We start from the raw sequence: 27,529 nt of genomic DNA, 5'->3' as shown, positions 1-27,529 counted from the left end.
TAAAATAAAACCACAAAATGTTTTTTATGACTAAAAACAAGATGGTTATTCTTTAATGCCTTTAATTTCAACTCGTCTGGTAAGAATTCCCAGGTAAGAACAGCAAAACAAGCGAAGCCTCTCCCAGTGAATATATACTTTTGACTGAATTTTTAAATTTATACAGCAATTATAAAAGAGGGTTGTTTTGTGAATATTGCATATTCAGCATTTTCAGTATAGTAAATTGCAGTTCGAGTCATCGCGGTAAATTCTAACGAGCTTTTAGAAGCCAAAACCAGGCTAAAGTGCAGTTTAAACGTCCAACTTTACATGTGCCGAATTTAATACAAGTGCATTCAAACAATAGGTCTTGGTCATTTGCATTTGATTCGACACATGAAATCCGACGCTTCAACTGGGCCTAATATACCAACATGTTTTACCTATTGCGGCCACTGTACATCTTTTTTTGTAAAACAATAAAGAATACATTTATTGACTTTTCCATAGTACACCAGAATTGGAAATTAAAAATTAACTACGAAACAATGTAACGCAGAAAGCGGATGCACACACCAAGGTTACATTGAATCGAATGTTATATTAATAACCGCAAATTTTCAATCTCCATATATTATCAGGTAATTGATGGCAATTAGGGCATAGAAAGTATCATGACTTGAACAACTTTTCTGTTAAGTTTGATTTAACGGAAAATTTCTTACCAACAAAAAATTCGAAGTTTGTTAAAATCTAATTATATTCTAATCAAAAGGGATCAGAATTTGTCGAGAAGACCACAGCATTCCAGACGGATAAATAGATCAGTAAAGGACTCTAGACTTTGCCTAAGGGGTCTGAGATAACACTTGTTTGAACGTTTAAAAATGTTCTCGACTGTTTATATAATGAAAATACAAGTTAATAACACCACATTACAACATATATATAACAAATTATCAAAAAGTCACAACATGTTGTCATTAAAGCAATTTTCCCGGGGTAAGAGAGCAATGGAGGAAAAATTGGGTGGCCAAGTTGTGTATACAATTAGCCATTGATGGTGGACGTTTGCCAGACGTTATTTCGAAATCTAAGAACTAAACTACAGCAGCAAATAGTTTCTATATTGGTGTCCGTGGAAGAAAAAGTATCTAGGGAGGGAGCTGGAGGAGCCATGGTGTTACATCGGATGGGGGTGGGGAGGGGCAATCGATGATTGACAGTTTTTGCTCGTTAGCATATAATAAACATAAATTGAGCTTGAATTTATAAAGAAACAAATAATGAATCAGTTATAAAGTTTGGTTGGGTAAAACGCATTAAACCTAATGTTACAATTCAAATTTTCAGGTCTAGATAGGTCCTGACCACGAGCCCTGCCTCTAGTATCGCAAAAACAGGCACCCGCCTCTCCTCCCCCTCGGGGGTGGTAAGACAAGAGTGGCTTTGTCATGCCCTTGAGGTTGCGTGCGAAGAAAACCTTGCTGAAACCTTTTATTAACACTTGTTGCTTTGAACCTTGTTTTTTGAATAAGCTCTTTGCAGGACCTGGTCACGTGGTACAACGTGACCAACAAGCCACTTTTGATGACAACCTTTCTGTTTATATATATATAACAAATAAAACAGCTTTTTCCGTGCTCCGTTCAGTAATACAGCGCGCAGAAGTGACGTAAGTACGAAAGAAGCACACTTCTTGAGTGCTTACGGCGAATCCTAAGTGCTTTATCACTGAACAGAGCACATAAAAAGCTGTCTTATTCGTTTTATTATATAGTTACTAATTTATTTTGATATTGAATTAATTTTTTTTACGCAAAAAGAAAGACGGTCACAGGATCTATCAGCACTTCGCGCACGCAGATGGCGTCGGCACTATGCTCCGTTCACTAATAAAGCAAAGTTTTCGACCAATCAGCGCGCGCGCATTACCTAAGAATGTATAGCCGATACGCATCGCATATATTAAACTTTAGGGCCAAAAAAAATATCACTGATGGGAACAGTTGACTACTTCTTGAACACTGATGTTAGGCTGACTTGACTCAAAGTTTATCAAGGTGTGTGCGTGTGCAGCTTGCTAGTGAAACCAGGCGATAATCGAGGTAATGTTCCACATCAAGAGGATAATATAATATCTCTATGACCCAACATCTAGACGACAATCGCTCCTCTCATTTCGGCTTGGCGCGAATCTTCGCTCGGGTTATCACTTCTGCTAGACACACATGAAGTCTTGACCTTGAATGACGGATAGTTCTCATCTGTAGCAAGTAGCTGATTGATACTTTACCGTACGGGCCACAGAATCGAATGCTGTCGGCTTTTTTTATTACTGAGGATAATACAACTAGAAGAAAAGAAAAGAAAAGACCATAGCTAGGACAAGCTAGCCTTGCTTTTGTGCACTCGTAAGGGGAATTTTCCGAAGTTGGTTTTCAACTACTGGATTTAGATTAACAGGTATGTTTAATTCCAAACTGTTGCTCTAGCCTTTAAGCTTCTTATTTGTCTTGAATCTTAGGTATTGTTTCACTGCACGATATTAAGGAATTCTCAATAAAAGCGAATAAATTCTAACTTATAAAATACCACTCATAGGAATAATCCAAGATTGTGAATTAACGACATAAAAAGTAGATAAAGCAATCATTTTTTAATCGTATGTGACAGAGAGAGTTGTAGCAAGGTTGTATTTTCATCTAGTGAACTACAAGGTCAATCTTCATGTGATGGTATGCTCTGTACTTCGAGAAGTGAGAATTACACTTCATGCTCGATAGTAAACAAACTACACACCGCCAGCCTCGAGGATATTTTTGTTTCACCAAAATGCATTTGACGTTTTATGAAGGACAGCTTTTCGAATGTGAATCATTTAAGAATGTTTTAAAGTTGAATTGATTTAATTATAGGAAGAAATATGCCCTATTTTTGGTATTAATTTAGAGACAGCTTAAGAGTGATTACTAACATGTCGAGACAGCGAGGTCATAAGTCAAATGGTCTAGCCGCTGACCGGAAGTATTAAAACCGATTGAAATGGCGTCGCATATTTCAATTTAATACTTCGAATTTCGGTCCCCATATTCACCATTTTCCATACATCGGTTCACTGGTCAAACACAAAGCATTCAGTCGGGGTTGCAAGGTTCAAATTTGAATAATCCTTTGAAAGAACCTTGACGCCTCGCTTGAGCGCTTTGTGTTTGACCAGTGAACCGATGTGTGGAAAATGGTGAATACGATTATCACAACATTTACCCAGACAATATTTCCGATAACAACGATGATAAGAACAAATAAAAAAGTGAAATCGTTTTTTTCATCAAAAAAATCGAGAACAAAAGGAACTAATTTCAAGCAATAGGAAGCCTGGATTTTGTGACCTCTACTGCGCATGTGGTGTCATAGAGTACTACAGTTTTAACCTAGATTTTAATCGAGGGTGTTTAGTGTAGTAGAAGGAGTGAATCCGTTAAACGACTTTACTTTTTTTACTTTTTTACCTGTCTCGAGAGCAATTCCCCCCTTCCCCCTTCCCCCCTCCTGCCCCCCCCCCCCCCCCGTGCGCGTTGAAGTAAACTAAATTACATTTACCTTTACCTTTATATTATGTTAACTTTGCAGAAGTGACTCAATATGGCTCCAGGGTTCAAGAGTACGATGTTCATGGTCGTTGGAATTTTGTTGTGGTCATCTTCGTCGGGTAAGAGAGTTATTCAAACCCACTTAAACAATACCATGATGCACCGCGATTTGTTTCTTTTGAAATGTGTGTGACTTGGAATCAAGCGGCCATTTTTTTCCTGATTTATATGTGCGGAGTGCTAGAGAACTTCCGCAAATTCGCTATTCGTTGCCTTGGTAAAACCCATAGTAGATGTTTTTTCTTTCCAAAGTTTATATGGGTAGCATGGGTGGCGTTCGCGGCTAACGCGTCGTCTTTCCCTCTTTTCTTTACTGGGCTTATGCTATTCTGTTACTTGCAGCTCAAGAGTTCGAATGCGAACCCAACAAGTTCAGATGTGCAAACTCCAACTGTATCCCGATGACTTGGGTGTGTGATTATGAGAATGACTGTGGAGATGGAAGTGACGAGAAAAACTGTCGTAAGTATTACGTCATCGATCAATATAAAATAGAATAAGGGAACTTTAATTTAGCTACCTCGTTTTTGAAGAAAAAAAACGGTTTGAATTTATACCGGAAGTATGAATAAGTGGAGCATGCGCATATCTGACGACCTAGAATCTGGGTCTTCCGGTTTGTGTGTTACCAGAGCCTTCGATGTTTTGGTGAGAAGGGTCTGGGTACGAGAACGAGTGTAGTACCGCTACGTTGTTAGATTTGCATTGATTGACATGTAATTATATAATAAACACAAAATACACCACAATTACTGGCGACGAGGATGGCCACATTGTAAAAATTCGGAGGACTTCTTCTTGAAATAATGTGAGATTTCCTTGGTTTTCACAAACAAAAATGGCCTTTATTGGAAGAATAGAACCATTCGACGAAGCTACAGAAACATGGAGTGCCTACATCGAGCGTTTGGAACAATATTTTACAGTCAACGAGATCAAAACAGAGAAAAGTTCCCGCGCTTCTTACGCTACTTGGAAGTAATAATGTCTTACGGAATTTAGCAGCCCCAGAACAGCCTTCTGAGCTTGAGTATAATACCATCGTACACCTTTTGGAGAGACAACTATCGCCTAAACCGTCTGTAATCACTCAACGTTTCCGATTTCATACAAGAATGCAAGACGAAGGAGAAACTATAAACGACTACGCAGCACAACTAAGGAAGTTGGCGATTCACTGCAACTTCAATAACCTGAACGACACACTCAGAGATAGATTAGTATGTGGAATCCGTAATACCGGAATACAGAAAAGATTGCTTTCAGAATCTACGTTACCATTGGAAAAAGCTATCGCAATATCCGTAGCAATGGAAATGGCCGCGAAAGACGCCATTGAATTACAAGGTAAGCACAAAGAAGTTGGTGTAAACAAGATAGCTAAAGCAAAGCCTAGAAAACCAACCGAAAATCAGCTTAAACAAAGAGATAATGCGTGTTTTAGATGTGATAAACCAGGTCACTCATCTAATTCATGTAAATACAAAGAAGCTACATGTTATTTTTGCAAGAAGAAAGGACATATCGAGAAAGCATGTTTAGCTAAACGCAGACAACAAACACGCCGCTATACACGCCGGAATGTACACGCCCTCGATAACAATGCCGATAACGAAGACGAGTCGGACAGTGACAATGAACTTCCCGTAGGAAGCTTAGACATTAATTCGATAAAAGAGAAGAAAACTAAGGCTATTCAACTACCATTAAATATTAATGAAAAGAAAGTATCAATGGAGCTTGACACAGGATCAGCAGTTTCAGTTATGTCTAAAGATGAATTTGAGAAGCAAGTCGGCAAGGCTAAAATTGAGCCCACAAAAGTTGTTTTAAAAACCTACTCAGGAGAGAAAATTCATCCGTTAGGAATCACACGCGTCAAGGTAAAGTACAACAATCAAGAGAAAAACCTCGAATTATATCTAGTCAAGAGAGGCACAGCAGCACTGTTTGGCCGAGATTGGTTAGCAGCGATACAATTAGAATGGAAAGAGATAAACAACGTGTTAACACTGAATAAGGAACCTGCAAGTACCAACAACGCACTAGACAATATCTTAAACAAATATCCAACAGTCTTTGAAGAAGGGATTGGAAAAGTGAAGGACATCAAGGCGACATTAAAGTTCAAAGATGAACCACAACCAGTATTTCTGAAAGCCAGACAACTACCATATGCCTTGAGACCAAAGGTGGAGCGAGAATTAGACGAGCTAGAGAAAATGGGAATAATATCCAAAGTGGAAACAAGCGAATGGGCCACACCCATAGTTCCCGTACTCAAGAAAAACGGAAGAGTAAGAATCTGCGGAGACTTTAAGCTCACAGTTAATCCCCAGCTTGCAGTGGACCAGTACCCGTTACCCAGGATAGAAGATGTGTTCGCATCGTTAGCAGATGGAGAAAAGTTCACAAAGATCGATTTGAGGCAAGCCTACCTACACATGGAGATGGAAGAAAACTCAAAGAAGTATTTAACTGTGAATACGCACAAGTGTCTATACCAGTTCAACCGGATGTTGTTTGGAATCGCGTCTGCACCATCAATATGGCAGAGGACTATGGAACAGATTCTGCAAGGAATACCATCAGTCCAATGCATCCTAGATGACATGATAATAACTGGTAAGGACAATACCGAACATTTTAACAATCTGGAAAGTGTGTTGAGCCGTCTGCAACAGTACCAACTCAAGGTCAACCTAGACAAATGCCAGTTCTTCCAAGATAAGATCGAATACTGTGGACACAAGATAGACAAGCACGGAATACACAAGACAGAGGAGAAGATTAAAGCAGTGCGTGATACTCCAGCACCAAAGAATGTCACTCAGCTTCGCGCATTCATTGGCCTCGTAAATTATTACCACAGATTTCTACCAGACCTAGCCTCGGTAATGAGACCACTCCATCAGCTACTGGAACAAGGTAAAGCATGGCAGTGGACGAAAGCATGTGACAAAGCCTTCGAGAAGGTAAAAGAGATGGTCACGTCAGATTTGGTATTGTGTCATCATGATTCCAAGAAGCCTATCCGCTTAGCATGCGACGCGTCACCATATGGAGTCGGCGCAGTTCTGTCCCATATCATCGATGGACAAGAGAGACCAATAGCATTCGCATCTCGAACCTTAACGAAAGCAGAGAAAAACTACTCTCAAATTGACAAAGAAGCATTAGCAATCATCTTTGGAATCAAACGATTCCACACCTACCTTTACGGAAGACAGTTTACGTTGGTTACGGATCATCAACCACTAGTAACCATCTTCAGCCCAACCAAAGGCATACCAGTGACCACAGCTACAAGACTACAGCGATACGCTATGTTTCTATCAGGCTATACTTACGACATAGAGTATAGGAACACTAAGCGACACACTAACGCTGACGCCCTTTCAAGACTACCGTTCGAAGTAACCACAGAGCATCAAAAGAAAGAAGCTGTTGACATTTTCCACTTAAGTCAGTTTGAACAGTTACCAGTGACAAGCGCAACAATCAGACGAGAGACAACAAGAGACAAGATCTTAAGTAGAGTCTATGAACAGACCATGTCTGGATGGTCAACTAAGCCAGACGACAAGGTACTACTGGCGTACTACAATCGTCGAGATGAAATCACAACGTATCAGGGATGTCTCATGTGGGGAATACGAGTAATCATTCCAGACACCCTAAGGAAACAAGTATTGGAGGTCATCCATTCGACTCACCTAGGAGTAGTAAAAATGAAAGCCCTCGCTAGAAGTCACATCTGGTGGCCAGGAATCGATTCCGAAATTGAACAGATAACCAAAACCTGCTCTGGTTGTAACAAAGTACGAAACAACCCAACAAAGGTACCCATTCACCCGTGGGAATGGCCAAGTTCACCTTGGGAACGCATCCATATCGATTTTGCTGGACCATTTATGAACAAACAGTTTTTGATTATAGTCGACGCACACTCTAAATGGCCAGAGGTGTTTCCAATGAACAAGATCACAGCAACAAGCACTATTGAGGTACTACGCTCAGTATTCGCAAGAAACGGCGTACCACAGCAGCTCGTTTCTGACAACGGACCGCAATTCACGTCAGAGGAATTTCAAACATTCATGAAGAGCAATGGAATTCACCATTTTAGATCAGCACCGTTCCATCCTGCAACGAATGGACAAGCAGAAAGATTCGTGCAAACCTTCAAACAGAGTATGAAGGCAATGAAATCAGAATCAGCCTCTTTAAACAAGAAGATAGCAAATTTCCTACTGATGTACCGCAACACACCTCATGCTACCACTAACGAAACACCAGCCAAAATGTTCCTTGGTCGAAACATACGTTCACGTCTGGATTTGATGAAGCCAGATGTAAAAAGCACAGTGCAGCAGAAACAAATGAAGAAAGCACTTGAGAAGAAGACACCTATACGCTTGTTTGATAATGGACAGCCAGTGACAGTTCGAGACTACAGAGGACAAGACAAGTGGGTTAATGGAACCATCAACACACAACTAGGACCATTGATGTAAGAAGTCAAAACAGAAGCTGGAAGTTATTGGAGAAGGCACACAGACCAAATCCAAGAAAGGAAGCATGATGAAAATCACTGCAACTCTCAACCAAGACCAGCAGAAGATGTCTGCCCATCAGACGTAGAACAGTCATCAGTCAGCACAACCCAGACAAGCAAGACAGTTACCCCCGCTAAGAGCAATATGGCGCAAGAAGGACAAGGCAAAGGACATCGATACCCAACAAGGCACAGAAGCCCACCAAAACGTTATATGTATGAACAATATTAGGACAGTCATAAGAGATGAACATTCAGAGACATTATTATTGAGTTTTTTTTTTCTATCACAGTGATTCATAACTAAGAAGGGAGGAAATGTTAGATTTGCATTGATTGACATGTAATTATATATGATGATCGTATAATAATAAACACAAAATACACCACATACGTCATCCTTAAATACCAAAGTACTCTAATAACCTCTTTGTTTTCATCCAATATTCTCTATTTAGTTTAGTTTTGCTTTCTTTCTCTGTTATAAAAAGTAACTCTAACATGTGCCCCGGATGAGTACCAGTGCCCTAACGGTTTGTGCATCAGGTCCACGTGGGTATGCGATGGTGACGCTGATTGTCAGGATGAAGCAGACGAAGAAGACTGTTGTAAGTATTTGTATCGAGGGGATTATACATTTGACCCCTCCCCCCCCAAAATAAATGGCTTGGAGTGCAATTTGCAATTAATTTGCACAAGAGGGTTTTTCAAAAAGCTTCAAATTAGTGTGAGCCAGTTCAGGCGAAAATTAAATACAAATTTGAAAATTAATTCCAAAATGGACGAGAAACCATATTGATAATATACATTAACACTGTAGTGCAAATTTATTATTTCTGCTGTATTATTGGTTAAGAATAACACAGCAGCCAATCAGAATCGAGTATGTAATATTGATAATAATCATCTTTTCTAACAACTTTTATTTTCTTTTGAGTCTGAGTTTTTGTTGCCTTTGCAGCGGCCACGACATGTAAACCCGACGAATACAGATGTAAAGAGGGAGGATGTATTAAACAATTATGGGTGTGTGATGGGACCAAGGATTGTAAGGAAGGAGACGATGAAGCCGACTGCGGTAAGATGTCTTTCAAATGGTTATTATCACGCGGTTATTATTGAGTTTTGAGGAAGACAAAAGAAAAAAGAAAAAAAAAGCGCGCGCCTTTCACTGCACGACATGCTGTTGAATAACATTTTCCATGTCTACTAAAAATAGATATCGCAAAGCCTTGTGGGATCGAAATGCCGACAAACATTGCAAACAAAGGCTTCGATTTCACGGAAAAGAAAAAATAGTCGAAAAACCATATTTCTTTCATGAATTGGAAACAAGAAGACTACGAAACATTGTTGAAGTATGTTAGCATGTGGACTCCGCATTTCAATCTCATGCTACACAATTATGAAGTCGTCTGTGGAAAACGCTATTTGACAATAAATTGGCTTTCCTTAAGAATTTAGTACGGTTACGGTATTGACTTATACTACACATACACGATACGACATGCCGTAACGTTTAAAGGGCTTTTTGTTGTTGTAACAACGCAGACGGTATAATTTGTTGCACGAAGCAATTTGCTTGATAAATTTTGTCTTTTGAGTTTATCCATATTAAAATATCGTATCTTCTCGAGCATTACGTGCAAAGAAAGAAATAATACTCAGGGGAATAACACTATAATAAAGATTAATTATGCACAATCTGAATAATCTAAATTTGATTATCGTTCGGTACTGGCTTCAAACATTTCAAGTCGTCTGCTTGATGGCTTCAAGTAGTTAAATTTTCTAAGGAATGGAAGAAGATATCGACAAACGATTCAAAATATGTGTGTGAGAGCGAAATATTTTGTGCAATTGGAAGAAGCATTTGGCGGAAGAGATGAGTAGGTAAACGTTAACATATCAACCAGCTATGGATGGGAAACTAAAGATTGTTGTAGACGTTGAATATCTTGAAATAACTCAAAATTTTCACAACATTCTCAAAAATTTATGGTAAGAACTGCTTCCTATTATCGCAAACATATTTACAAACCGTTCGTATTTTCTAGGAATATTTTTGAGATTACTTTATTTAAGGAATATATAAAATAGTTATTTCCATGTTCTGTTTCGTAGTACGGCCTGGAGGAGATGACGAATGATTTATGAACAATTTTTTTTTTTTGGTCCTTTTAGGAAATCATGTTTATAAAAACGTTTTTTCAATATAAAATATTATTATCATTACTATTTTTATTATCATTAATATTATTATTTTCATACATATTCAGTTCTTTGCAAATTTGGTTGCGCACGAGCAAATGACGTCATCAACGTGCTCATTTCATTTAATAATAATAATAATTTTATTATTTTTAACGCGCAAATTAGCATGTATAATATGATCAAATGCGCGTATAACAGCACAGTTTTCGTCCAATCATACTATATAAGCTATGACATAGTGATTAATGTTCTTATCATTACTTTTCCAGCCTACAGCTCGTGTACAGCAGGAAAGTTTCAGTGTGAAAACAGCAATAAGTGTATCCCGAAGTCATATGTTTGTGATGGAGATCCTGACTGCGATGATGGAAGCGACGAATATTTCGTAGGCTGCTGTAAGTTTGGGTATGAAGATTTTTATTTTCCAGCCTCCCTACCTAGTTCTTGATTGTCCTTACCCCCCTCCTACCTAGTTCTTGATTGTCCTTACCCCCCCCCCCCCTCCCATAAGCGCAGTGATTCTTTGTGCCCATCTCCCTCTACCGCGGTAATTCTAAGTACCCATCTCCCTCTACCGTGGTAATAGCTCTTATTGTAGTTGAGCACGCCACCCCAACAAACCAGCGGCATCGTGATGAATGTAGCATCAGAACGAGACTATCGGATCGAGCTTTGGATAATTTGCTAAGAAATGTACTACAAATATTCGAGAGAACACTACATTTTGATATATATCTTTGATATACAAGGTATTTTGTAGTCTTTCTAACTATGGTCAAACACTAAATAGCTTTTGGATGTATATTACAATATGTTTACGTTTATTATGCCGTACGAACGGTCACTCGTTTCTATCTCAGCGAACTTTGTGGCATAGATACTGGCTTCTAACAAATCTCCCTATCCTCCATGTGGCTTAAAAAGCATTTAGCTTTGAAATTATTGCTACAAATGTAAGACATTGTGTTACTTGGAGTGTTCTTTCTCAGTGGCTTTTCTGCGGCAAATTACGAACTTTGCTCGATGGCAAATGCCGATCGAATTCCTTGCCTTCTGCCTTCAAAACTCTGTTCGTACATCCAAAAGATATATAGTGTTTGACCATAGTTAGGAAGACTACAAAAGTCTTTGTATATCAAAGATATCTATCAAAATGTAGTGATCTCTCGAAGATTTGTAGTAAATTTCTTAGCAAATTATCCGAAACTCGACCCGATAGTCTCGTTTTGATGCTACGTTCATCACGAAACCGCTGGTTTGTTGGGGTGGCGTGTTCAACTATGATAAGGGCTATTCCAAGTTCCTTTCCTTTCCAAGTACCTTTCCTTCAACGACAATTTTTACTTCGTGCACTCCCTCTTCCTCAGCTAGGGTTACTTCGAGACCACCTTCCCCAACACCCGAGACGATTCTTTGTATAGACTTTGTATCATCCTTCTCCTCATGCAGCGACATCTCTTAATACGCGTATGTACGCACTCTCCAGTGGCGGATACAGGACTTTAAGAGGGGGGGGGGGGGGGGGGGTGTTAATTTTTGCAAATCTCGTCACAACAATAACGTTCTCTTGCATCATCATTTTTCCCATGAGGCACATCACTGGCCTAGGGGCGCTCCTGATAAGGATAACCTATCCATCAAAAAGCGGACTTACCATACTTTTATTTATTTATTTAAAAATATATAAAAAATCCAAGGTACCAGCCGGTAGGGGGATTCATTTGCACCCAATGAACCCCCCTAAATCCGCCACAGCTCTCTCCAGAGCGACGTCTTTCATTTTGTACCATCCCTCTTCCTCCAGCCTCAAGTTTTTGTCCATTTCTTTATTTTCCAGGGTAGGGTTTTTAAACATCAATTTTATCGACCCCTGAAACAACCACGGCTGGTTTAAGCCTCCAGCGATGACTTATACTTTGCCTAACAACTCACCACCACCCTGAATAGTAATTTATCTTAGCCGCCAAACCTGGACACGCAACATGGCGGAGCTGTTTTTAGCGATGCCAAAAAGGATTCTAATGGTTGATTATTTTGTTTCATCTTTAGCGGCACCAACTTGTTCTCCTGAATTTTTTACGTGTAAGAACAACAAGTGCATACCTTCGACCTGGCACTGTGATCATACTGATGACTGCGGCGATAAAAGCGACGAAGAATTCTGCGGTAAGCATGGCTTTTTTCGTGTTGTCTTTGCGCACGCGCACAAGTTCTTTTTGCACGATATGAAGTGATTTTCAAATTTCTTGACACGAGAGAAAGCAGTCGGCGTGTGCTCAAAAATACTCTTCACATGTGTCGTCCATAGGAATTTAACCCATGACCCGAGCCGTGGGACTCACAGTGGTGAAAAGCAAATTATTTATCCCTATGCCACCCTTGTTGTAGCCCCCTACTTAGACGGTCTTAGTGTCTGTCACGCAACGTTTCGTGGGGAGGGAAACGTTGCGTGACAGACACTAAGAACGTCTGCGTAAGGGCTACCCTTGTTGCCATTATTCAATCAAAGTGCGCGCCAAAATGAATTGAATAATAAAAATTGCGTATCTTAACTGTGCACATGTTTTCCAGACTTCAAAACTACCGAAAAGTCTCTAATAACTACCAAGGGGAGGACAACAAAGTATGCTACGACGACAATGGAAAATTTGCTGGTTAAAACTATTGTTGTAGCAACAAAAAAGTTTACGGCAGCAACTGTTTTTAGGAAAAAACCAACGGCAAAAAATGGCTCGCTTGCACAAGCACAAGTAGAGGCACATACAAGAGCACAGCCAACTACTGTATCAGATAGAAGAATAACAGAAGATACTAGACCAACTACAACTACATCAACTAGTAGAATAACAGAAGATACTAGACCAACTACAACTACATCAACTAGTAGAATAACAGAAGATACTAGACCAACTACAAAGTATGTCACAATCTTTAATCCACGAACCAATGCTACAGTAAAATTCATAGTAGGCCCCACACGGAGAACAACATCATCTACAACGACTACTACGCATGCTCCATTCAGGATCTTGAGTGAGTCAAAAATAAAATTTGATATATTGTACCTTTACAGCTATTTCAATCAAGTTTGTTTTACTGAATACTCCATAGTGCATAACGCATTACCATATTGAGATTCGAGGCAAAAGTAAAGAAAAGTATTTTGTATTCTACAAAAAGAGATGGTTGGTTTAGCTTGGTCTTGGCTTCTAAAAGACTCCCGTTAAAATAAGCCACGATGACTCAAGCTGCAATAGTCTCCTTCACAGTTCCCTGCGCCATCTTGAAAGGTAGCCGTGCCATTACATGTGAATAATTGTCCAAGGTGTTAAAAAAGGTCTCTATCATTGCAAGCTCACCGTTGGTCTCGCTTCTATGCAAAGGCACGGCTACCTTTCAAGATGGCGCAGGGAACTGTGAAGGGGACTATAGGTTGCTATCAATAGACGTCACTCCCGGTAATAGCTCTTTTTTGATGGCTTGTAGAATCCTGGAGGTTGTTTTGATCTCTTGTTTTCTGGTTTGATGTCGTGAAAATAGTCAAATACAATAGTTTGAGGACTTATTTTGATATGGTTGGACTTAGCATCCGCTAGTTGCCCCCCAGAAACCGCTTGTTTGCCCCCCAGTCAACTCCAAAAAGTCACGTGCTTGATAGTAAGCAATTCCATATGCAGTATTCAGTATCATAGTTGAAACAACTTTGTTTGGAAAAAAGACACTTGATTTTTTAATAATCTTTAATAAAATATTTCAGATGGCTACCGTGTTTATATAGGAGGATAGAGACACGCTCGCGCAAAATCGTTCAAAAAATTTATAAAAGCAATATAAAACGGCTGCTTATGTCTCTGTACTGTGATATAAAAACTCTGGGAGCTGTAGAGCAGGAAAGTATGAGAGCACTTGTCTACGTCTCCTGATCCTAAACTTGCTTTTCTCCTGCTCTACCGCTCCCAGCGTGTTTATATCACAGCACAGTTTCAAAATATTCCTTAAATTAATACAATTTGCTGATTTATCATTTCAGCCGGCTATATACATATATTTTTTCTGATGCGAGAAAAATATAGTCTCTACTAAACAAAAGTGCACATTTGAGAGGCTTCAATCGTATTCCGAACCTTTCAAATTTCCGAATCTTTTCTCATTTTTTTTACATCATAACAGGCTCGAAACAGCGTATACCAATTACTTACTTTTATCCTTCACCTACAAAGGAGCGTAAGTATTACGGTTTTGTATTTGAGCAGTTTTCGTATGACTGTGAAAAGCTCAGTGCCGTAAGCGTAACGTGCCGTGACCGTGATGATTTATAGAATTTTAATTGGTTGATTTTTTCACGCGCAATATGATTGGTCTAAAAGTGCCGTGATCTTGGCGTGACCGTGTCCGCGCCGTGTTTATGCCGTGTTCCGGGTATTTGACTGGATGGAGAGTAAATTCTCGTGCAATGTGATTTGTCTGTCGTATCCCTTGCTGTGTCACGACCGTGTTTGTGCCGTGAACTTTTCACAGTCATACGAAAACTGCACTAATGAAAATTGTGTTTTTTTTGGTATCTCTTGATAAAGGTTTTAATGCAGGAGTTCTCTTGCATGGTAGTCTGGCCTCTGTATAAAAACAAAGGTCAACCTGATCCTGAATAGTGACGACATACTGTATTTGCCACAATTGTTATTGATGCTGCTGCTGTTGTTATTGCTGCTTATGCCTTGTATTAATTCTGACTTGAAGTCGTATATATGCTTATTTCTGATACTTATTTCTCAGCTAGATGCGGAGGCATTCTGACGTCATCTAAAGGGGTTATACAATCCCCTAATTTCCCTCAACCCTATCCTCGAAACTCAGACTGTAAATGGATTATCAGTTTGCCGAAAGTCTATCATGTGATTACCATTCTTATTGAAACCATGTTTCTGGAGTTGGATCAAAATTGTGCGTAAGTACCAGTGTTGTCTTTTTCTCTTATTGGCGATGTTTTCTGTTGTCACTGTTGCTATCTTTGATGTTTGCTACGTAGTGATTAAATTGTTGAATCTGTTGTTTTTGTCGCTGTTTGTCACTGTTTGTCCTTCTTGCTGCTGTTGTTGTTGTTGCTGCTGTTGTTGCTGCTGTTGTTGCTGCTGTTGTTGCTGTCTTTAAAGCATTAAAATGTTGCCGCTGTTGGTTTTGCCGCCGTTGCTGCTGTTGCCACTGTTGCCGTTGTTCTTGATGCTGCTGTTGTTTTTGCTGCCGTTGCCACTGTTGCCGTTGTTCTTGATGCTGTTGTTGTTGTTGCTGTTGTTGCTGCTGCTGTTTCTGTAACTACTGCTGTTGTTGCTGTTTTTACAGCATTAAAGTGTTGCCGCTGTTGTTGTTGCTGCTGTTGCCACTGTTGCCATTATTTTTGCTGCTGCTGCTTCACCAATGATGCGATTTTTTCCTCCTTTGTGTTGTTTCCAGTATAGTATTATTATTTTTCCCTTCCTCAACAGATACGACTATTTAATGTTTCTAGACAAACTGTACAACCAAGTGGGTTGTAGACATTGTGGATCTTATGTTCAACCAAAAGTTTTAGACATCAAAGGACATGTTGCTATTGTAGAATTCCATTCCGATCATAACCACGGAAAAAGAGGATTCCGTCTACGCTACAATGCTCACGTAGGTTTCATTCGTTTATTATGTAACTTAGATCGGTTTGATCGTTCGTTAATGCGTCTTTATAGGCGTCGTAATAGCTCAGGTGTAATGTTTTCCCATTTCACACCTCATTTGAGAAGATAGATTAATATGGATACAACTCAAACAAACTTATTCTCCAGAATGACACCTGGTCCAAAATGGGAAAACATTACGCCCAAGCTAAAGAGTTCTATTATATATATTTCATCGTTATTTTAGTGTTCATATCAATAGAATAGTAATATATATACAAATAGTTATTCGTGTTTCTTGCGCGATTCCTTTTAGTGGAACTTTTAAAGAAGTAAGATAAGAAGAAGCAAAAATAATGAAGAAAGAGACGGGGACCATAAGAAAAAGGAGCAGGAGAAGGAGCAGAAGAAGAAGAAGGAGACGGAGAAGGAGAAAAGGGGGGAGAAGAAAAAAACCCAGATATTTCTGGATGTATACTATTTATACGCAGTTTGTCAACTATTCCAGAATTTATAATACAGGAACACGATTTTCTTTGGAACAAACATTGTCTACTTTATGCACTTTATGCACTTTCTGCAAAGGACGTCTAATGTTTCATGTGTTTAGTGCTTGACACGAGAACCTGATCCGGAGTTTCAAGTTTATAAGCTAAGTAAACACTTGTATGAGCTTCGCTTTCTTGTGCTTGATGACGTGATCCATGTAGTAGTCGTGAAATATTCGTGAAGTCGTTGTGAGTTAACAGTGTTTTCGTCGTTATAATAATCTGGCCCCAATTGAGATCTCTGGGGCACACCAGAGGTTATCTTTTTTGAAACAATATACTTACTCTTATTTTGATGATAGCATCAAAATCAATTCTATTTATATATCATTGAACATTATCTTTCTGTGTATCCATCATTTTAACGCTTATTATTAGTCATTTATTGGAATTCATTAAACATTAATTATCAATTGTATCGAGCTCTTGATGTCGCTCTTTGCAGAAGTTCTCGCCTGCTGTAAAGGAAACTTTGAATCTAATCGAGGAAAATCTTTTTACTTTGGTCTGAATGGGAAAATATCCCTCCAAAGGTGAAAAGAACTACCTTATTCGTGATTATTTCGAACAAACGATCAACTCATCTCACAATTTCTTTTTTCATAAAAAAAAAAATAATTCACTAAGGAACATTACTTGTGTACATTTTCTGGAGACGTGATATTTTGCACGAATCACAAACAACATAGCGGGAGCAGGAATTTTTTTAGTACAAATGGAGCTCGAAGCAAAAAAAAAAAAAAAAAAGATCAGAAATTTCTACAGAAGAAATACAGACTTTCAGTAAGAAAAAGGATTCGGAAAATACGAGAAAAAGCGGCTAAAAAATGCTTTTTGTTAGTAAAATAGACCGTATGTGAACTTTTATTTGTAGTTTTCGTGCATTTAAATAACATGCTTATACTTAATCAATAAAGTTCTTATTTCGTAAACTGCCAAGTTATCGATATTTCTCGATTGCCATATAATAAAGCTCGGCTTCCCCTTGGGAACCCATCGAGACTCTCGGGAAAACAAAACTATTTCCCTCGAGACCAGTTCGATATTTCATACATGTAAACATTTGCAGTAGCCACATGCTATCGTTGAGCTTATTTTTTATATTGTATTTTTGGAATCGCGCTTTCAAAGTTGAGACCGAGTAGTATTCTGGGTAGTCGATATCATGGGCATTTGGAGAGTGTTTGCATACAGACACTTGAATGATGAGTGAAAAAATACTTTGTTCGGTAACTTGAATCAAGGCTCGAAAGCAATATTAGCGTCATTATCGGTTTACCCAGAACACAATACGGTCTTAGCCTTAATGATTGAACCAATAGACCTCCTCGGCTCGGAGTAATGTTGTCCCACTTCAGACCACGTGTCATTCCCTTGAGAATAATATTCTTTGTTTGAGTTGTATCCACATTCATGTGTCTTCACATGTGCAACCGAGCGCAAACCTTAAACAAAGAAATGATACTCCAGGGAATGACACGTGGTCTGAAATGGGACAACATTACGTCATAGCCGAGGAGGTCTATTCAACACGTTTTATTTTTCCAATTTAATACAATAGTTTTAAATGGGCTCAATTTTCTTTTAAGTTCTCGATTTATTTTTCGATATTCAATTTTCCTGTCCGGTTCATTAAGTTCAAGCTTAATCACATACGTCTGCTTTAAAACCTCTTAAAAAATTTATTTTTGAAAAAAAATACGTCCGTCATTCTTATTGTAAGAACAGGTGTGAAGTTCCGAGAAATGTGCGGTGAACGTGTTTGAAAGCTTCCTCGATCACTAATAAATCACCTAAGAACTTTTTTTCTTAAATTAAAAATATGATTTAATTCTTAAATTGCAAATAAATTTCCGCTTTATTTGCTTGTGGCAATGGTTTTGAAAACCTTTTATTAAGATACTAAAAAAAATTTTTTTCACTTTAAAAGATTTCAACAACTAAATTAATTTTATTATTGAAAAAAAAAACTTAAAAGAAAATTTAAAGAAAATAGTTTTATGTCGTGTACTTAATGTTATACAACAAACGGCATCATTACGAACGTTTAAGAAATAAGAAAGAAAGAGGAGAAAAAAAGCCCAAGAAGAAAACAAAAAACAAAAAAACGAAAAAAGAAAAAACAAAAGAAAGAAACAAAAAATTTTAATTAAAAAAAAATTAGAAATAAAAAATAAAAAATAAAAAAAGAAAGAAAGAAAGAAAAAGGAGATAAAGATAGTAAAAAAACTCTTTAAAGATAACATTTTCCTGTATCTATATCATTTAGGTATTCTAAATCAAAATTTTTCAAACAACGTTTGAGAAATAAAAGGGGAAGAAAGTGCCTACATTTCGGCCGGTCATCTAAATGTTCTAAATCATAAAATCAACATTTACTTGCAAAACGTTTTCATATTTTTTTATCGGCCAAAACTAAATTCGATTTAATCAAGTTTTCATAATAAAGGTTATCTTTGAAGTAAATTGCTATCATTTTTCATTTCTTTGCGAAAATCTTTCTAGGTTTTGTTTCTAATCCAGGTTGCTCGAGGGCATCTAAAAAAAATTGTAATTAAAAAAAATTCTTTTTTTTAATTCTTTTTTTCTTTTTTCTTTTTTTTTCTTTTTTTGTTTGTTTTTGTTTTTATTTTTGCTGTACATACTATACCAATTGCGTACTGACTTATTCTATTAACAATGACCGTTCACAGACTCTCTTTCGTTTCTTTATTTTCCACTTATAGAACTCTTTAATACAATTATTTTCTTTCTAGCGAGAGCAAGCCTCAAGCTGTAATTCCGGTCAGGTTTTCGATGCAATAATTTCTCGAGAATTTAGCTCTCAAGAAGAAAGATTGCGCTTTCTTCTACAGAAAGGCTTAATTTTATTATAAAAATTAAATTGAAGAAAATAGCTTTTTGTTGCTTATTTATGTGTAAATCTTCCTGAAACGAATTATTTTAGGCTTTTCAGATCATCTGGATGTTTGTACCGCGCAGATGAAATCATTGTATATGCTACCTCGCGCGTGCGTCACTCAACGAATCTGACATTGTTCGCTCAAACATCTAGCTTTAATCAATATAAGTTGCCTCGTCCTTTCAGGATATTACTTGAGCAATTCATGACCAAATCTACCTCACTTTTGACGGATACTTGCGTCGATTAACTGACACTTAATAAACATTAGTTTTTCATATTGGCATCAGTTTACAGTCAACCTTCATGGAGTTAGCTGGTCGAGATCTTCATCAATAAATTTGGGCTCAGTGTCATCTTTATAAGGGGTAAGTGATTTCTGTTCAGTTGTGGTTTGATCCCTAGATAGCAAGATTAGTTGGGATGAATGCCTGTGAATGCTGAATACTCGCAGCTCGAGTCATTGCGGTAAACTATAACGAAAGTCTTTTTGAAGCCAAAACCAGGCTGAACCAATGTTTTACCTATTGTATAGCTAATAAATCTCTTTTCGTAGTAAAATACAGATGCACTTTGGTGATGCACTTTGCGATATTCTCTGTTCTTCGATTGCACGTCATCGAGTTCTCCCGTTGGTGCTATTTGACTTCAAATAGTCCAAAACCAAGTATCTTGAGAACACTACTGTTTGAACTTCGGCTATTTTGCACTTCTATATGAAAGAACAAACTATGCCTAATTTAGAGAAGATTATCTCCCAATAAATCTAGTCAAAATATATAGTTTAATACTTCACTGAAAAGACACAAAAAATAATCGTTCAAAGTTTGGTTACAAAAGACCTTTTGGTTTTTCTTGGAGCGAATTTTGAAGGTCACTAATTTCACCCTCTCGCGTCCCGTTAAAGAGCGAAATTCAAATTTCGCTTCTAAAAAATTAAAAATGAATTTTTTCCAAGATAAATTATACCTGTGTACTACTGGCTAATTGTAGGCTTTCTTCAGGCAAAGTTTGAGGTAGCGCGATTTTTGGGCCATTTCCAGCTTTGCTCGATCCTTACGCGGACTGCCTCTTAACTTTTTTTGCGATTAAATTTTTTTCCCGAACACGTTAGCTTAACCTGGTTTTGGTTTCTAAGAGACTCTCGCTATGAAAAGAATTCTGTATTTCTACAAAAATGGGATGTCAGTATTGACCACAATAGGTAAAACAAGTTGGTTTAGCCTGGTTTTGGCTTCTAAAGGACTGTCGTTATAATTTACCGCGATGACTCGAGCTGCAATTCGCTATGCAAAGTAAAGAAAAGTATTCTGTATTTATACCAAAAGAAATGTATTGGCTAGAATAGTGAAAACATGCTGGCTTAGCCTGGTTTGCTTAGAGATACTCGTTATGAAAATGTTTTTATATTAATCGATTTTTTCTTTGCTAAATCTCATTTTTACTTATATAACACCCTCTTGTCTGAAGTGTAGTGAATGGGACACACAATTACTCAATAATGACCAGAATATTGTCGCTAGACATTGTTAACGAGTTTCTACTCAACCATGATTATCTAAAAATAAAAGTCAACTTGACTCATAGAATTAATGAACATACATTTTCAGTGGAAGTAATCAAATCGAATGCGAAACTAGTTGACATTTTTTCCCCAACTGAGCTCTTTTTAGCTCGTGAAGAGCTATTGGAGTGGCTAGATTTCTCATTTTTCGGATAACGCTTCTCAGCCAATCGTTTTGGGTAATTCCCGTAACCATGGAATCCATTGTATTCGCCAAGTGACGTCACTGGAAGAATCCACGCATGTTGTTTGCAGTGGAAGCCATTTTGGATTTTCGATCACTTCATAGTCAGCAGCATATTTTGAGTATTCTTAGTTTACTTTGTGCTCTTTTTATTGGACCTTGAGATATGAGATTGTCGTATTTATCATCACGTTGGAAGAAGAATCCGAAAACAGCCTGGTTTGTCATATATTGGATCCATTAGACTTGGTCCAGATAATCTCAATCGTAGAAAAATTTCGTAACGAGAAATCGGAAAAGAAAGGATTCTAGCCAATAAGAAGCCAATAATTCAATTGATAAAGACAACAGTTTGTTTGCACAAAACATAACTCCGATATCATCTTTAGTTCATTGGTACTCAAAAAACTTCACGAGCTTACCATGGGTTACTTTTGAATTTAGAATAAAATTAGAATTATTCAGGCCCCGTCCACACTATGCCGGATAAATTTGAATCCGTAACTTTCACACCGAAACCGAAAAAGTTTTACGTCCACACATGAAAACGAATAAAATGTTTCACGTCCACACTAGTCCGATCAGAGGCGACAAAAACGCTTCATTGCACATCTGAGCACGTGCCCCGAAGCTGAAATTGAGCCCGCGGTGAATTCTTAGCCTTCCCGTAATGTTCCCATGACAATCATGACGCCATCGTATTCGAAAAATTTCGGATACGAAATGTTATCCGTCCACACTAATACGGCTAGCCGGCGTTTTCAAATTGTTCCTCTCTGGAGACCGTATTCGAAAAAATTCGTTTTCGGTGAAGAATTGTTCCGGATTCGCACGGACTAGTGATCTAATAATAGATCTGTCGTGGTTATTGCGCGTAATCAAATCGTTATTTGAATTCAAGTCAAACACCAATTTTCTGCACTGCCGTGCGCATGCGTAGTGCGTTATTTTACCATTCACGATATATCTATCAAAATGAATATTCCTTGTCGAAATGAATATTTTACTATCTAGTGTATTTGTTGATTCCTTTAGGAATTTTTTTATATGTCTACTGCCTGTGTTAAAACAGTTAAAATACGTATTTTTCTCCGATTGATATAAAGATTTCAAAATCACGACACGATATATTATATTTTTAACCTATATATCAAACATATTGCACTAATGTGAGCAATGCTTGTGTTTTTGACGTCAACTTGATCGGTTGGGGTATGGAGTCAGCTCAAGAGAATATAAACTAACAGAAGGTATCCCCCCTACATAGCCTTGTAACCATCATGTGCACAGTTTGATGCTATTTTAAAACTATTTGTTTTTCTGTACGCGCATTTACTGCGCGCGCTCTACGCTGTTTGCTTACGTTTTTGGGGTTTTTCCGTTATTTCGAATCTGGCCTGAATATGAATGTGCACGTCGAAAGCTCGGCAAATACGACAGGAAATTGAAGTAGTAATTTGTTCAACTTTCTGGAGCATTTTTACATTTATTTTCCAAAGCTTTCGACCTACATCGTCATCTTGAGGGAAGATTTGAACATAAAACAAAAGCACAAGAAAACGTTAGCAAACAGCGTAGAGCGCGCGCGTACTATGCGCGTGCAGAAAATCAAACGATCAAATAAATGATATCATTGGATGATATTTTTAGAATACATTCTAAAATAGCATCAAAATGTGCACATGAGGGGGCACGGGGATTCCTTCTCTTAATTCATTTTCTCTTGGTCAGCTTTATTTTATTCACTAACTTTTTTGACAGAGACTCTTTCAGGTTTTCTGAAATGGCGGAGAAATATTGTAATTGACCAACAGGAAGAGTTAATTATGATAGTCAGTCGGAAATAACAAGATAAAGGACCTCTTAAAGAACCCCAAAAACGCAATCCTATATAGCCAACAAATAATACATCACCAATATCTTATGAGAGCTTTAAGAAAAACACTTTCAAATTTCTTCACAAAATTACCGATCTGTAATTTGTTTTGCATCTACAAAATCAATATTGCAATTACAGTTCACGTTTCTCTTGAAATATATATCAACAAATGATTTTTCAATAAATTGAAATTAGTATAGTAATGAGGTCGCTCTAAAAAACATTTTCTATCGAAAACAATTACTAACAATATACCTCCTCGGCTTGGGCGTAATGTTTCCCATTTCAGACCACGTGTCATTCCGTAGAGTATCATTTCTTTGTTTAAGGTTTGCACTTGGTTGCACATGAGAAGACACATGAATATGGATACAACTCAAACAAAGAAGGCGTTTCTCTGCATTTTGTGATAAAATATTTGCTAGTTTCATGCTCAGTATTGAAGAAAATAAGAGACAAAAAATTAATTCTGATATATACCCAAAAGAAAATCAAATCAATCAGTTATTATGAGATTCTTAAAGATTTCTTTTTAAAAATCACACCATTGAATTTATATTTTGCTGCCTTTTTTCGTAAGCAGTAAATATCGATATGTATTAAGAGAGAATTCTTTTCGTATTCAAGCAGTGAGCGCCAAAAAACTATCTTCTTGAAGAAAGGCTGTTGTACAAGGCTAAAATCTTGTTAATTTAGAAAGTTTAACTTGTTTGGAAGTGGAGATGACCGATGAAAGTGGAATCAAATAGTTAACCCAAAGCAAAAATTTTATTCGAAAATGAGGTTTAGGCCTTCATTTGCTTATTTCCCATATATTTTCTATAAAAAAAGTCTGACAAAGCTACATTCTAACACAAATGCAACAAAACATCTTTGTACAATTGTTGAAAATACTGCTTCAAACAGACATGTTAAAAAAAGGTTTTGAGTGTTAACCCAAAACGAACATTGGGATCAGAACTCATACAAAGGTCTAGTTTATGGCACTTTTTGCCATTATTGCTCATTATTGAAAAAAACTTCCTCTCTTAATATATATTGCCCGTATGCTAGATATAAGTAGTGATGTAATATATAGAATTTTGAATGACATAAAATGTTTTTAGTTTTCTAACGGCTGGAATGATTGCTTGACATATCTATCGAAAAGTTTTAAATCAATCTTTCAAAATATTATATCCGTACGTGATAGAAAACAATCAAAAATTTTCAATTGTGAGGCTTGCTCGGATGTATTTAAGCAATATATAAGTGTCGAAAGAGCATTTGTTTGTTACGAACGACTTATATTGCTAAGTGTTTTGTGCCCCCATCGTTTTGTTGAAGATTGTCGGCGCCAACTCGATCGGTGCAACGGCTAGTTGTTTTTTTGTCCTGTTATTCCAGTCCTTCAACTTGATAAAAAAGGAAAGGAAGAGTTGATAAGCCCGTATTACGTATTCTGGCAAGATTCCTAGGGATTAACACTGTGGATGTTAAACCCATATGATAAAAATTTCTTTCTGGATTGGATTCAGTTTTTACAGATTAACAAGAAGTCAAGATGGTAGCCTCAAACTCTTCCCAGGTGCCCAAGAACGTCAAGTGCTATCTTCCCGAGATCTCGCCTCATTTCCAGAGCGAATACTTGAAAAAGTCTCATTTAGTGGTTTCGCCATTGAACATCATCTGTGTCCTGATGTCAACGATTTTAAACTTCCTCGTCGTGGTCGCTGTTTACAGGAAGCGCCGTCTTCGTCGGGGATCAGGGCTGCTTCTTTGCAGTATTAACCTGAAAGATTTACTCTTGGTGTCTATTCTCCAGCCAATGGCTGTTTATAGGTCATTCTTCTTGGTCTTGAATAACAACTTTTGTGCTAAGTCGCCGATTGAAGGCCTGAGGTCCTATCTAATTTTCCTGTACCGTAGCGTTGCGCTGACAACGATGGCGCTAATCTCCTTCGACCGCTGGCTTGCGATACACCGTCCCTCCTACTACAGGACGTTCTTCACAATGAAGCGCACTATTGCTTCGATTGCACTTGTGTGGTTGATCAGCATGTCTATAAGCTTCGTTGCTACCTATGTCATTCAGCCCAAACACCGCTACCAGCTTGTGTTCATCCAGTTTGGTGTGACAATGGTGATTGTTGCTGTCCTTCAGCTCGACGTCTACCGAGGGATCAAACAACATGGGAAGAAAGTAGCTGATCTCAGCACTTCACAGCAGCGACAAATCGCCTTAGAACACTCAGTTTCCATGGTTGTTTTCTACGTCATCCTGGCGTTGATTATCTGCTACTTCCCACTTCTTGTCGTGTCCGCCATTCGATTCTCCAACAACAAGAACTACTTCTTGATAACCAGCCCGTGGATGGAGATGATACTATACGCCAATGCGGTAGCAAACCCCATCATCTTACTCAAGACCAACGTTCATTTAAAAAGCGCAGTCGTGGACGCGGTCATGCAGTGGTTATCTCCTCGTTTCTATGACAACGAGTCTGTAGATGCCAGTGGCTTGCAAGAGAGCAGAGTTGCTGTCTCTGTCGTCAGGACGAATGGCCAAAATGGCGGGAACCAAAGTCGCGGAGAGCGGCGGATGACTGTCCAGGAAAACTAAGAAACTGAATTGGTTTGACAATATATCTAGACAAGCAAAGTACTAAAACACGCTTTGAACTAATTTATTATTTTATTTATCTATAAGCTTTGTAACTAGTACTTATGAAAACAAAAAGAAAAGAAAGAAAGAGAGAGAGAAAGAAAGAAAGAAAGAAAGAAAAAAGAAAAGGAAAGAAAGAAAGAAAGAAGAAAGAAAGAAGAAAGAAGAAGAAAGAAAAGAAAGAAGAAGAAGAAAGAAGACAGAAGAGACGGACAGAAAGAAAGAAGAAAAAAAAGCGAAAGAAAAGCCTAGAGTAAAGCCCGAAGGAGGATTCCTCTTCCTTCCGTTCCTCCTTCCCCCCCCCGAGACGAAAGCCCTTCCCCCCTTCCCCTCCCCCACACCCCCCTCCTCCCTCTCCCGCCAAAAGAACCCCGCCCCCCTCCCACCCCCTCCCGCCAGAAATCCCTCCCGCACACCCGACGCCCAAGAAAAAGAAAAAATCCTTTATAGAATTTATAAAAAGAAAACTCGGTCCTTGGTTTCAAGGCAGTAAAAAAAAAAAAAGAGGAAATAGGTTGCGACGCTTTAAGCAGACGCTGTAGGGAGAGTCAAAATCTCGATGTATGAAGTCGTTGGATCGTCTCTGGACACTCTCCAAGCGAATTGGAGTTTGCCGTAAGATGGCATGCTGATTACGTATTAAGTTAACTACATTATTTCTGGGGAAATTATGCCGCTAAGAATATTCTTTCCTCTGTGAGAATAATGGTGTATGATCATAAATGATTATCATAACGTCCTTTTTATGTATGCACCGGAATCAAAAATACCGAACAAAGTTTTTCATCGAAGTTAAGAGCGAGGGGTATTATGGGTAGTCGATATCATGGGCATTTGGAGCGCGTTTGGATACAGACACACGCATGAGGAGTGACAAGATTCTTTGTTCGGTAACTTGAACCAATTTTCGAGATTTGCAGAACATCAGGACTGCACTGTGCATAATATTAGCCTCATTAACTGTTTACCCACAAACCTTTCGATCTCGATGATTGAACCTTTTGAACACGACAACGTTTTTTTTAATTTGGTGTGTACTCAAAAGTGCTTATAATCAGGAGAGGTGATAAGTACTGTGGAGGTGGTAAGTGGAGGCCCTAGCACTGAGGGTGGTCACTGACAAGGTTTCTTTACGTCGTCAACGGTTGTTGTTCGTCCCCCTATTTTTGATTGGTAATGATAAAGTGCGGGTAAACGGCACCACCCTTTAGCAATCATGCAAGCCACATGAAGTCACACGTGTAACCATTTGTAGAAGTACTAACCTCATTATTATACTTTGTTATTTTAAGACCGATGCTCAACCAACTGAGCCAACCGGAGTTGATAATGAAGGAAATGATGACACTTATGGTTGTGGTGGTGGAGATAACTGATGATGATGATGGTAGTGATGATTATGATGATGATAGGTTGTGCTGCTGTTTCTATACTACTGCGCTGCATGTCCTGCTGCTGCTGACGACGACGACGATGATGATAGTGATGATGATGATGTTGGTGGTGATGATATTAATGATGATGGTGATGGTGATGGTATTGATGATGATGAAAATGACGACGATGATGACCATGATAATAAGATGATGGCGGTGGTAATGATTATGATGAGAATAATGGCGATGATATTGGTGGCGATGGTTTTGATGATGATTATAATGATGATGGTGCTGTTAATGGTGATAATGGTGGTGATGAAAATAGTGGCGATGGTGATGGTGGGGATGATAATGATTATAACGATGATGGCGTTGTT

At 38.2% G+C, this 27,529-nt stretch overlaps 2 protein-coding genes across 3 annotated transcripts; both read left to right on the top strand.

The window, feature by feature from the left end:
- Nucleotides 1-1,949: 1,949 nt before the first annotated feature.
- Nucleotides 1,950-17,340, top strand: LOC116299276 (uncharacterized). 2 transcript variants are annotated; one of them, XM_089037943.1, is made up of 12 exons: nt 1,950-2,448; nt 3,616-3,694; nt 3,978-4,097; nt 8,685-8,801; nt 9,155-9,271; nt 10,677-10,802; nt 12,457-12,573; nt 12,979-13,440; nt 14,578-14,631; nt 15,181-15,352; nt 15,888-16,059; nt 16,369-17,340. In XM_089037943.1, exons 2-12 carry the CDS (start codon nt 3,628-3,630, stop codon nt 16,378-16,380), a joined length of 1,536 nt encoding a protein of 511 aa, XP_088894069.1. In that variant the 5' UTR covers nt 1,950-2,448; nt 3,616-3,627; the 3' UTR covers nt 16,381-17,340. The 2 variants fall into 2 exon arrangements, 1 of the variants encoding a protein (XP_088894069.1); XR_016121342.1 differs by lacking the exons at nt 1,950-2,448; nt 3,616-3,694; nt 3,978-4,097; ... (5 more) ...; nt 15,888-16,059; nt 16,369-17,340 and having other exon boundaries at nt 4,379-8,801; nt 9,155-9,173.
- Nucleotides 17,341-19,640: 2,300 nt separating this feature from the next.
- LOC116299288 (histamine H2 receptor-like) lies at nt 19,641-25,813 on the top strand. Its single transcript, XM_031707917.2, has 2 exons — nt 19,641-19,870; nt 24,647-25,813. The coding sequence occupies exon 2, from the start codon at nt 24,673-24,675 to the stop codon at nt 25,729-25,731; it is 1,059 nt and encodes a 352-aa protein (XP_031563777.2). The 5' UTR covers nt 19,641-19,870; nt 24,647-24,672; the 3' UTR covers nt 25,732-25,813.
- Nucleotides 25,814-27,529: the final 1,716 nt, after the last annotated feature.

This window comes from Actinia tenebrosa, unplaced genomic scaffold (assembly GCF_029948245.1).
Source record: "Actinia tenebrosa isolate PJP-AT-01 unplaced genomic scaffold, QUT_ActTen_1.0 PGA_scaffold5__44_contigs__length_20552954, whole genome shotgun sequence".
NCBI classification, from domain to species: Eukaryota; Metazoa; Cnidaria; class Anthozoa; order Actiniaria; family Actiniidae; genus Actinia; species Actinia tenebrosa.
Note: the sequence above shows the minus strand (reverse complement) of the source record. Positions and strands in the feature narration are given on the sequence as shown.